The 12063-nt window shown below is 48.4% G+C and overlaps 1 protein-coding gene across 5 annotated transcripts in view; it reads left to right on the forward strand.

The window, feature by feature from the left end:
* The window catches only part of LOC144680067 (arf-GAP with GTPase, ANK repeat and PH domain-containing protein 3-like), a 708867-nt gene that overhangs the window by 588947 nt on the left and 107857 nt on the right, over positions 1-12063 (forward strand). The window contains exon 14 of one of the 5 annotated variants that reach the window (XM_078541211.1): positions 4373-4484. The exons of the other annotated variants lie outside the window; for them this stretch is intronic. Within the exon in view, the coding sequence (XP_078397337.1) occupies positions 4373-4484 (112 nt within the window). The remainder of the gene's footprint in view (positions 1-4372; positions 4485-12063) is intronic. 5 annotated transcript variants of the gene reach the window in all.

Below are 12063 nucleotides of genomic sequence, written 5' to 3' on the forward strand. Positions count from 1 at the left end.
CCAGACTCCCCCATTCCCAGAGAGACCTTCCCCCTCATCACTGTCTCACTGCCCAGACTCCCCCATTCCCAAAGAGACCTTCTCCCTGTCACTGCCTCACTGCCCAGACTCCCCCATTCCCAGAGAGACCTTCCCCCCCCATCACTGCCCAGACTCCCCCATTCCCAGAGAGACCTTCCCCCCATCACTGTCTCACTGCCCAGACTCCCCCATTCCCAGAGAGACCTTCCCCCCATCACTGTCTCACTGCCCAGACTCCCCCATTCCCAAAGAGACCTTCTCCCTGTCACTGCCTCACTGCCCAGACTCCCCCATTCCCAGAGAGACCTTCCCCCTCATCACTGTCTCACTGCCCAGACTCCCCCATTCCCAAAGAGACCTTCTCCCTGTCACTGTCTCACTGCCCAGACTCCCCCATTCCCAGAGAGACCTTCCCCCCCATCACTGCCCAGACTCCCCCATTCCCAGAGAGACCTTCCCCCTCATCACTGTCTCACTGCCCAGACTCCCCCATTCCCAGAGAGACCTTCCCCCTGTCACTGCCTCACTGCCCAGACTCCCCCATTCCCAGAGAGACCTTCCCCCTCATCACTGTCTCACTGCCCAGACTCCCCCATTCCCAGAGAGACCTTCCCCCTCATCACTGTCTCACTGCCCAGACTCCCCCATTCCCAGAGAGACCTTCCCCCTGTCACTGCCTCACTGCCCAGACTCCCCCATTCCCAGAGAGACCTTCTCCCTGTCACTGCCTCACTGCCCAGACTCCCCCATTCCCAGAGAGACCTTCTCCCTGTCACTGCCTCACTGCCCAGACTCCCCCATTCCCAGAGAGACCTTCCCCCTGTCACTGCCTCACTGCCCAGACTCCCCCATTCCCAGAGACCTTCCCCCCCATCACTGTCTCACTGCCCAGACTCCCCCATTCCCAGAGAGACCTTCCCCCCATCACTGCCCAGACTCCCCCATTCCCAGAGAGACCTTCCCCCTGTCACTGCCTCACTGCCCAGACTCCCCCATTCCCAGAGAGACCTTCCCCCTCATCACTGCCTCACTGCCCAGACTCCCCCATTCCCAGAGAGACCTTCCCCCTGTCACTGCCTCACTGCCCAGACTCCCCCATTCCCAGAGAGACCTTCCCCCTGTCGCTGCCTCACTGCCCAGACTCCCCCATTCCCAGAGAGACCTTCCCCCTTATCACTGCCCAGACTCCCCCATTCCCAGAGAGACCTTCCCCCCATCACTGTCTCACTGCCCAGACTCCCCCATTCCCAGAGAGACCTTCCCCCTCATCACTGCCCAGACTCCCCCATTCCCAGAGAGACCTTCCCCCTGTCACTGCCTCACTGCCCAGACTCCCCCATTCCCAGAGAGACCTTCCCCCTGTCACTGCCTCACTGCCCAGACTCCCCCATTCCCAGAGAGACCTTCCCCCTGTCACTGCCTCACTGCCCAGACTCCCCCATTCCCAGAGAGACCTTCCCCCTCATCACTGCCCAGACTCCCCCATTCCCAGAGACCTTCCCCCTCATCACTGCCTCACTGCCCAGACTCCCCCATTCCCAGAGAGACCTTCCCCCCATCACTGCCTCACTGCCCAGACTCCCCCATTCCCAGAGACCTTCCCCCTGTCACTGCTTCACTGCCCAGACTCCTCCATTCCCAGAGAGACCTTCCCCCTCATCACTGCCTCACTGCCCAGACTCCCCCATTCCCAGAGAGACCTTCCCCCTCATCACTGCCTCACTGGCCAGACTCCCCCATTCCCATAGAGACCTTCCCCCTGTCACTGCCTCACTGCCCAGACTCCCCCATTCCCAGAGAGACCTTCCCCCTGTCACTGCCTCACTGCCCAGACTCCCCCATTCCCAGAGAGACCTTCCCCCTGTCACTGCCTCACTGCCCAGACTCCCCCATTCCCAGAGAGACCTTCCCCCTGTCACTGCCTCACTGCCCAGACTCCCCCATTCCGAGAAAGAGGATTTGTGCTCAGTTCTCAGGGTGAAAGCTCAGTGCAACACAGTCACCCGTCACACAGGAGCAGTTCATCCAGGACAAAGCAGCCTGGTTGATTAGCATCCCATCCACAAATATTCACTCCCTCCACCACTGATGCACAGTAGCAGCAGTGTGTACCATCTACAAGATGCACTGCAGGAATTCACTTATGCCCCTTAGACAGCACCTTCCAAATCTGTCATATCTGCCACCTAGAAGGACAAAGACAGCAGATAGATGGGAACACCATCACCTGGAAGTTCCCCTCCAAGCCACTCACCATCCTGACTTGGAAATATATCGCCGTTCCTTCACCATCACTGGGTCAAAATCCTGGAACTCCCTTCCTAACAGCACTGTGGGTGTACCTACACCACATGGACTGCAGCGGTTCAAGTAGGCAGCTCACCACCACCTTCTCAAGTGTTTCTCAAATGTTAACTCAGGTTATGGGAATGTAGGCAATTTCGATGTGACTCACACAAGTCCTGTAACGTTGTCTTTAAATCCAAAGTCACTACATTTAAGGAAATATCTGCAGGACATTAAACTCCTCCAGCCCATCCCCCTCCCCACTCAATACCCCCGACCATACTTCTGTGATACTTGTGAAATTCATTGTTTGCTTTTTTTATATTCATCCTGGTGATGTGAGCATCAGTGAGAATGTTGGCATTTATTGTCCACCTCTAGTTGCTCTTGAGAATTTGGTGGTGAACTTTCTTGAATAACTGTGTTCAGTGTGGTGTAAGGAGCTGCTAGGTCAGAATTACAGGAGCTTGGCCTAACGTTATATGAACAAGTCAGAATGGTGTCTTAAGTCGGGGAAGGGCTTAGAGATGATGGTGTATTCACTTGAGTAGTAAGTAAGACTAAGGTGGAATGACCTTTCCTTTAGTCCCTGATGTCCTGTTAAGGACATAAGAAAATCCAGGATTGGAAGAGACTGCAGTCTCAGTTGCCCATTTACCTATATCCATCCAATTCTCCCCTAAAGATTCCCACACTATCCACCTCTGGATACTCTGTTCCACATGTAGTGGAATAGTACAGTCTCCCCCTCTGCCCATGATTCACAGTGAATCAGCAGCTGAGCTGCATCTTCTTTCTACTAAAGTCCACAGAACGATAGAACAAGGAAGCTTGGCAGATGGTGTATAATGTCGGAAAATGTGAGCTTGTCTACTTTGTCGGGAAGAATTGAAAAGCAGAATATTACTTAAGTGGAAAGAGACTGCAGAGTGCTGTGGTACAGAGGGATCTGGGTCCTTGTATGTGAATCACAAAAAGTTAGCATGTAGGTACATTAAGTAATTAAGAAGCCGAATGGAATGTTGGCCTTTATTGCAAGGGGAATGGAACATAAAAGTAGGGAAGTCTTGCTACAACTGTACAGGGAATTGGTGAGACCCACCTGGTATATTTTGTGCAATTCTGGCCTCCTTACTTAATGAGGGATATGCTTTCATTGGAGGCAGGTCAGAGAAAGTTCACAAGGCAATTTCCTGGGTTGAAGGGGTTGTCTTAGGAGGAAAGGTTGAACACGTTGGGCCTATATTCATTGGAGTTTAGAAGAATGAGACGTGATCTTATTGAAACGTGTAAGATTCTGAGGGGGCTTGACAGGGTAGATGCTGAGAGGATGTTTCCTCTCATGGGGGAACCTTGAACTAGGGGACACAGTTTAAAAATAAGGAGTTTCCCATTTAAGACAGAGGTGAGGAGGAATTTCTTCTCTCAGAGGGTCGTTAGTCTCTTGAATTCTCTTCCCCAGAGAGCAGTGGAGGCTGGGTCATTGAATGTACTCAAGGCAGGGTTAGACAGATGTTTGATTGACAAGGGAGTGAAGGGTTACAGGGGCCAGATAGGAAAGTGGAGTAAAGACCACAATCAGATCAGCCATGATCTTAATAAATGGCAGAGCAGGCCGGGGCTGAATGGCCTACTTCCTATTTCTTATGATCAAACTCTGCCACCTTCACTTGAAATTAAAAATCTTGGCAATGTTTTCCAAAATTAAAACTAGGATGGTGAAAACTCAGCTGCTGATTTTCTATCAGCCTGTTTCACATTCCTGGTCTAACCCACTTTCCACTCAGGTTCAGTCCAAGCTCACTATGGCCCTTCTTCTCAGAGTCAGCCAGTGTTCCCAAGCTCAAGAGGCATTGGGAGAGTCCCACATGTTATTGGGGTTCAAGTTAACCAATTCCTCCTCCTTCCCCAAGTCTTGAATATCTGACATCATACAACATTTGTTATGGTCTATATCTCACATGACTCATGAAAGGATCAGTTGCCAACCTCTGGCTATTTCCTGATTTTAATGTTCATCTCTTTCCAATACCCTCCATGCAAGCATACAACCCCATTCCTTGAGTTCAAGTCTGCGTGTGTCGAGTGCAACCAGTCCAGAGTTAGAACCATTCCTGTCTCCTCATGCCAATAGGAGGAAGAAGTTGCGGAATATGAAGACAGACAATTCTTCTCCAGCAATACGAGTCACTTCCATGTCACACAGGAAGTTATACTAGCAGAGATTGCCCCAGTGCTTCATCATGTCTGTGTCTCAAGTTAACAATACCTCATTCGTATGATATGGGGCCATTTGTCCATTTGCAACAGTTGAGAAGAACACAGGAATGCAAAGCCCTGGAACCGATCTTTATCACATCTGGCTTTTCTCTGAAACGACAAAAAAAAACACATAATATTACACCTCAGTCATTTTTTTGTACCAAAATCCATCTTGCTCCTTCTTCAAAATACCAGTACTAGGGGAACTCTGAGTCTAGCTCGGGAACATAGGAGCAGGAGGAGGCCATTCAGCTTGTTGAGCTTGTTCCACCATTCAATTAGATCATGGCTGACCATCTCCCTCAACACCGCTTTCCTGCGCTATCTCCATACCCCCTGATGTCATTAGTCTCCAGAAATCTAACGATTTCTGTTTTGAATGTGCTCAATGATTAAACTTCCACAGCCCTCTGAGGTAGAGAATTCCAAAGATTCACCACCCTCTGAGTGAAGAAATTCCTACTCATTCCAGTCTTAAATGGCCTATCCCTTATCCTGAGGTTATGTCCCCTGGTTTTAGATTCACCACCAAGGGGAAGCATCTTATTTACATCCACCCTGTCACACCCTGTAAGAATTTTGTAAGTTTCATTGAGATCACTTCTCATTCTTCAAAACTCTAGAAAATACAGGCCCAGTTTCCTCATTCTCTCCTTATAAGACAATCGCACCATCCCAGGGATTAATCTGGTGAACCTCCGTTGTACTCCCTCTATGGCAAGTATGTCCCCCTTACATAAGAGGACCAAAACTGTACACAGTACTCCTGGTGAGGTCTCACCAAGGTCCTCTACAACTGCAGCAAGACATCTTGACTCCTGTACTCAAATCCTCTCACGATGAAGGCCAACATACATTCACCTTCCTAATTGCTTGCTGCACCTGCATGTTAGCTTTCAGGGACTCATGAACAAGGTCACCCAGGTCCCTTTGGAAATCAACACTTCCCAACCTCTCACCGTTTAAGAAATATTCCGCTTTTCTGCTTTTTCTACCAAAGTGGATAACTTCACACTTATTCACATTATATTCCATCTGCCATGGTCTAGCCCATTCACTTAGCCTGTCCAAGTCCTCTTGAAGCCTCCTTGCATCCTCCTCACAATTTACGTTCTCGCCTTGTTTTGTGTCATCAGCAAATTTGGAAGTGTTACAAATGGTCCCCACATCCAAATCATTGATATGGATTGTGATAGCTGTGGACCTAACACTGATCCTTGTTTTACCCCACTAATAACAGCCTGCCGTCCTGAGAATGATCCATTTATTCCTGCTCTCTACTTTCTGTCTGTAAACTAATTCTCAATTCAAACCAGTATATTACCTCCAATCTTATGCACTCTAATTTTATTTGCTAACCTGTGTGGGACTTCATCAAAAGCCTTCTGAAAATCCAAATACACCACATCCACTGGTTCTCCTTTATCAATGGTCCTACTAATGTCCTAAAAAAAATCAAACAAGTTTGTCAAACAAAGCTTCTTCACTAACAGCACTTGGACTGCAGCGGTTGAAGAAGGCAGCTCAAGGGCAATTAGGGATGGGCAATAAATGTTGGCCTAGCCAGCGAAGCCCACACCCCAGGAATGAATTTGAATAAGCACATGATTTCCCTTTCATAAATTCATGTTGACTCTGCCCAATTTTACCGTTCTTTTCTAAGAACAGAATTTTTTGCTGAGTAGGCGGGCGGGCTCCTGACCCGCTCAAGTGCAGATTAGCACTTGACGAGTCGAGTGAGCATCCCGATGTTATCGCACACTCGCACGATATTTCGGTCGGCAGGCGTGTGCTAAACTCAGAAGCGTGCCCGCTGACAATTAAGAGGGCAATTAAGCCCTTTTATGGTGCAATTAACAGAGATCTTTCGTTGCCCGTCCAACGTTATGGTTGGCGGGCAGGCGAATCGGCCAGGAGGCCTTTGCATTTTTCAGGAAACCTCACCCATGGGCAGGATGAGGGTTCGGTGATAAATTAAAATAAAAATGATTTTCTGTGGACAGCATTTTCAGTCCCTACATTTTCAGGTGACTGATTATGAAGCTTGGACACTTTTCCCCAGTTCCTGTGACCTTTATTTCAGGTTGTTCAGGCCTTCAGCTCCCCGAGACAGCTTTCTGCCTCCAGGAAGCCGCCTGTGAGCGTTTGCCCTCGCTCACACTGACATCAGCGCTCGCCTTCCTCCTGCTCCCACCCTGACAGAGCTGAGCCTTTCATCGCCTGTTTCACTCTGGCTGGCTGTTCATTGACCAGCCAGTGTGAAATCGTGGTCGGAGGCTGATTGCGGCTAGCGGCCTGTTAACTGGCAGCTCCCGGGCCCGCTGATTGCGGCGCCCACCGAACTAAAACTCCTGCCCTAAATCCAGTTATTACGTCATTTATAATAAATTCTAACCTTTTCCCCACTACTGACGTCAAACTAGCAGGTCGGCAGTTCTTCATTCTCCCTCTTCTTCCCTTCTTAAATAGTGGGGTTACATTTGCTACTTTCCAGTCTGCGGGAGCCTTTCCAGAACCTATAGAAATTTGAAAGATAAGCACCAATGCATCCACTATCTCTCTCTAGCCACCTCCTTCAACACTCTGGGGTGAAGCTCACCTGGTCCAGGGGATTTATCAAGCTTCGAACAGTTAACTTTTCAAGTACTACCTCTTTACTCAGACTAATTTCTTTTTGTTCCTCAATTTCACAAGGCCCTCAGTCACCTCGTATTTCTGGGAGATTTTCTGTATTTTCTTCCATGAAGACAGACACAAAGTGACTGTTTCGATTCTCCGCCATTTCCCTTTCTCCACTATAAATTCTCCTGCCCCACCTGTAATGGGCCCACATTTAGCTAATCTTTTCCTAGTCACATCCCTAAAGAAGCTTTTACAATCAGCCTTTATGTTCCTCACTAGTTTGTATTCACATTCAATATTCCCTTTCTTATCAGTTTCTTGTCCACCTTTGCTGGGTTCAAAATTGCTCCCAATCCTCAGGCTTACCACTTTTTCTGGCATCTTTATAAATTATTTCCTTTGATCTAATGCAATTTTTAACTTCTTTTGTTAACCACAGTTGATTTACCTTTCACTCTAGGTGTTTGTGCCTTAGAGGAATGTATATCTACTGTGGACTTTGTAGTATTTCTTTAAGTACTGGCCATTGCCAGCCGACCGTCAAATCTATTTTCCCAATCCGCGATAGCCGCCTTCCCCCTCATAGCTTCAGAATTTCCTTTGTTCAGATTTAATACCCAAGTTTCAGAATGAACTATATCGCATTCAAACTTAATGCAAAATTCTATCATATTATGGTCATTAATTCCCAAAGGCACCTTTACCGCAAAGTTATAAATTAGCTCTTCCTCAATACACAACGCTAAATCCAAAATAATCCGATCCCTAGTTGGCTCCTCAACGTACTCCTCCAGACACTCCAGGAATTCCTTCTCTAGAGCATTAGCGCTGATATGGTTAACCCAGTCTACGTGTAAATTGAAGTTGCTCATTAGCATTGTATTATCCATGTTACAGGCATCTCTAATTTCCTGATTTATACCGTGCAGAGCACTAGCACAACAGTTTGGTGGCCTATAAACAACTCCCACTAATGTTTGCTGCCCCTTGCTGTTTCTTAGCTGATTCTACATCTTGATCCTTTGATCTAAGATCCTCACTTAGTAATATACTGATCTAGTCCCTTATTAAGAGTGTCACCCCACCTATCCTTCCTATGCCAAATATTCTTGGATATTTAGCTCCCAATCTTGGTCACCCTGTAGCCTTGTCTCCATAATGGCAATTAAATCATACTCACTTACCTCAATCCGTGCATTCAAATGATCTTTTTGCAAATGCTACGTGCATTCAGATAGAGTGCTTTTAATTCTGATTTTTTTTTAGCATTACCTCTATTCTGATCCTATTTGATGCTTGCCTATGTCAGCCTATCCATGCCTATGGGTGTCTGGAGTATTTTGAGTCAAGACTGGGTGTCTGAAATCTCTGGGTCTTGCCTGGGTGTCTGGAATCTCTGGGTCTAGACTGGGTGTCTGGAATCTCTGAGTCTAGACTGGGTGTCTGGAATCTCTGAGTCTAGACTGGGTGTCTGGAATCTTCGATCTGGACTGGGTTTCTGGAATTTCTGAGTCTAGACTGGGTGTCTGGAATTTTTGGGTCTAGACTGGGTGTCTGGAATCTCTGAGTCTAGACTGGGTGTCTGGAATCTTCAGTCTGGTCTGGGTGTCTGGAATCTCTGGGTCTAGACTGGGTGTCTGGAATCTTCGATCTGGACTGGATGTCTGGAGTCTCTGGGTCTCGGTCACCTTGATGTCTCAGTGTTCTGTATAGACTTAATCCCGCTTTAATATTTTCTGCTGGATTATTGGTTAAATTCTTCCTCACTTGGCATGGCGTGTGTAGGGTTACACATTGGCTCGTACTCACTATTTCTGTCAGTGTTATATTTGGCTAATTTTCACACTTTAGAACAAGACACAGGTGTGTGTGATACCAGAAAATCTTGTGGCAGTTTCATTGCTGTCATTATATGTGGATAGAGACCAATCCGGAATTAAAAGTCCGACGATGACCAGGAAACCATTGTCGATTGTTGTAAAAACCCACCTGGTTCACTAATGCCCTTTAGGGAAGGGAATCTGCCGTCCTTACCTGGTCTGGTCTACACGTGACTCCAGACCCACAGCAATGTGGTTGACTCTTAAAAATGCCCTCTGAACAAGGGCAGTTAGGGAAAGGCAATAAATGCTGGCCCAGCCAGCGATGCCCACGTCCCATGAATGAATAAGAAAAATCAAATAGGTCATTCAGCGTATTAGACACTTTACACCAAAACAATGCCAGTCTGATCAACTTGTTCAGCTTGGTACTTTGCTGAGAGAATGTCTACAAACAGAAGCGGTACTTGTGGAGAAAAACATTGGGACTATTGACCATCTGTGACTGACTGTTTATCTGATGTGATCATGGGGATGTAGTTAACCAGTATCTCTGAAGGATATTGACTGATATCTATGTGTCTGAGTTTATATGTCTGAGTCCATCTAAAGCCAACAGGGAAGCTGAGTTGGGTCAGTGTCTCCCTGGCAGTAATCTGTCACCACATGAATGAGCAGATTTTGAAGGTCAGTACTATATTAGGGTCAGCAAGGGTCTTTGTTCTGCTCACAATTTGAAATCAGTGAATTTTGATATCCTATCTGTACTGAATAATGTTCCTTTACCTGGTTAATGCTAAATAAATTCTGTTGATTGGTGACCTGGATTGGGTTAGGAGAGTCACATGACAAAGGGTGCGATACAGAGCAATGAGGAGGGATGCCTCTTTGACCCCTGAATCTCACTTTTTACCTCAACATTTGCCTGGTTTGTAGGAAATATGAGATCCACTGATGGGAGCAGTCAGTGACACTAAAACTGCCTGAGTTATCTATAGAGACTTGGACTGAGGGTTCAGTGATTTCTCTCGATCTGATCTGGAGAGCTCAATAATCACAAGAAGACAAGAAATAGCAGGAATAAACCACTTGGCCCATCGAGCCTGCTCCACCATTCAGTACGATCATGGCTGATCTTGGGCTTCAACTCAATTTTCCCGCCTGCTCCCCATATCCCTTAATTTCCTGAGAGACCAAAAATCTGTCTCTCCCAGCCTTAAATGTATTAAACAATGGACACAACCCTCTGAGCTGGAGAATTCCAAAGATTCGAAATCATTAAATCACTACATCTGATCTGGTCTCAGAGGCCTCTATCTGACCCAGGCTAATCCCACTGTCCCGCTCACTCCCCTCACCCTTTAATGCCAGTCCAGACCATCCCCACTCTCCCACTCACTCCCCTCACCCTTTAATGCCAATCCAGATTATCCCCACTCTCCCACTCACTCCCCTCACCCTTTAATATGTCAGCCAGTCTATTTCCAAACTCCACCTCACTTTCTACACTCTTTAATATCCCACCCAGGCTAATCCCACTCTCCCCCTCATTCCCTGTACCCTTTAATATCCCAACCAGTCTAGTTAAACTCTCCCTTTCATTCTCTGTACATTCAATACCCCATTAAGATCTGTGTTTATTAAAGCCCACTGTTTAACAACCAGGTTCCTCTGGTCTGAGCTCACTGAGAACGGAATGTGAACAGCTGGAACTGTACATTCAATGTGATGTTAAATTCAGACTGGGACCACATTTTGTTGAGGATATTAGAGTTAACATGGCGCCCACTCCTCTCTCCCGCCCACTCCTCACTCCCGCCCACTCCTCTCTCCCGCCCACTCCTCACTCCCGCCCACTCCTCTCTCCCGCCCACTCCTCTCTCCCGCCCACTCCTCACTCCCGCCCACTCCTCTCTCCCGCCCACTCCTCTCTCCCGCCCACTCCTCTCTCCCGCCCACTCCTCTCTCCCGCTCATTCCTCACTCCCGCCCACTCCTCTCTCCTGCCCACTCCTCACTCCCGCCCACTCCTCTCTCCCGCCCACTCCTCTCTCCCGCCCACTCCTCACTCCCGCCCACTCCTCACTCCCGCTCACTCCTCTCTCCCGCCTACTCCTCTCTCCTGCCCATTCCTCACTCCCTCCCGTTCCTCACTCCCGCCTGTTCCTCACTCCCGCCTGTTCCTCACTCCCGCCTGTTCCTCACTCCCGCCTGTTCCTCTCTCCCGCCCACTCCTCTCTCCCGCCCACTCTTCTCTCCCGCCCACTCCTCACTCCCTCCTGTTCCTCACTCCCGCCCATTCCCCTCTGCTGCCCACTCCTCACATCCACCCACTCCTCACACCTGTCCACTCCTCACTCCCTCCCACTCCTTACTTCACCAGCCGCCACTCCTCTCCTGCTTACTCATCTTACACTCATTTTTCTCCTGCCCACTGCTGCTCTTTTAAAGAACTCGATTGGATCACCCCTCAGCCTTCTCTTTGTTGGAGAGAAGTGCCCCAATCTGTTCCTTCAGTAACGATCCTTTGACAGTGCAGTACTCCCTCAGTACTGCCCCTTCTACAGTGCAGTATTCCCTCAGTATTGACCCTCCAACAGTGCAGTGCTCCCTTAGTACTGCCCCTCCAACAGAGCAGTGCTCCCTCAGTATTGACCCTCCAACAGTGCAGTGCTCCCTTAGTACTGCCCCTCCAACAGTGCAGTGCTCCCTTATTACTGCCCCTTCTACAGTGCAGTACTCCCTCAGTACTGCCCCTCCAACAGTGCAGTGCTCCCTCAGTACTGCCCCTTCTACAGTGCAGTACTCCCTCAGTACTGATTCTCCAACAGTGCAGTCCCTTAGTACTGACACTCTGACAGAGCAGCAGTCTGTCAATACTGACCCTATGGCAGTGCAGCACTCCCTCAGCACTGTTCCTCTGGCAATGCAACACTACATGAGTACTGCTCCATTGGCAGTGCAGCACTCCCTCAGTACTGATTCTCTGACAGTGTAGCACTCCCTCAGTACTGCTCCTCTGACAATGCAGTGCTCCATCAGTATTGATTCTA

This window comes from Cetorhinus maximus, chromosome 4 (assembly GCF_964194155.1).
Source record: "Cetorhinus maximus chromosome 4, sCetMax3.hap1.1, whole genome shotgun sequence".
In the NCBI taxonomy this organism is placed as follows: domain Eukaryota; kingdom Metazoa; phylum Chordata; class Chondrichthyes; order Lamniformes; family Cetorhinidae; genus Cetorhinus; species Cetorhinus maximus.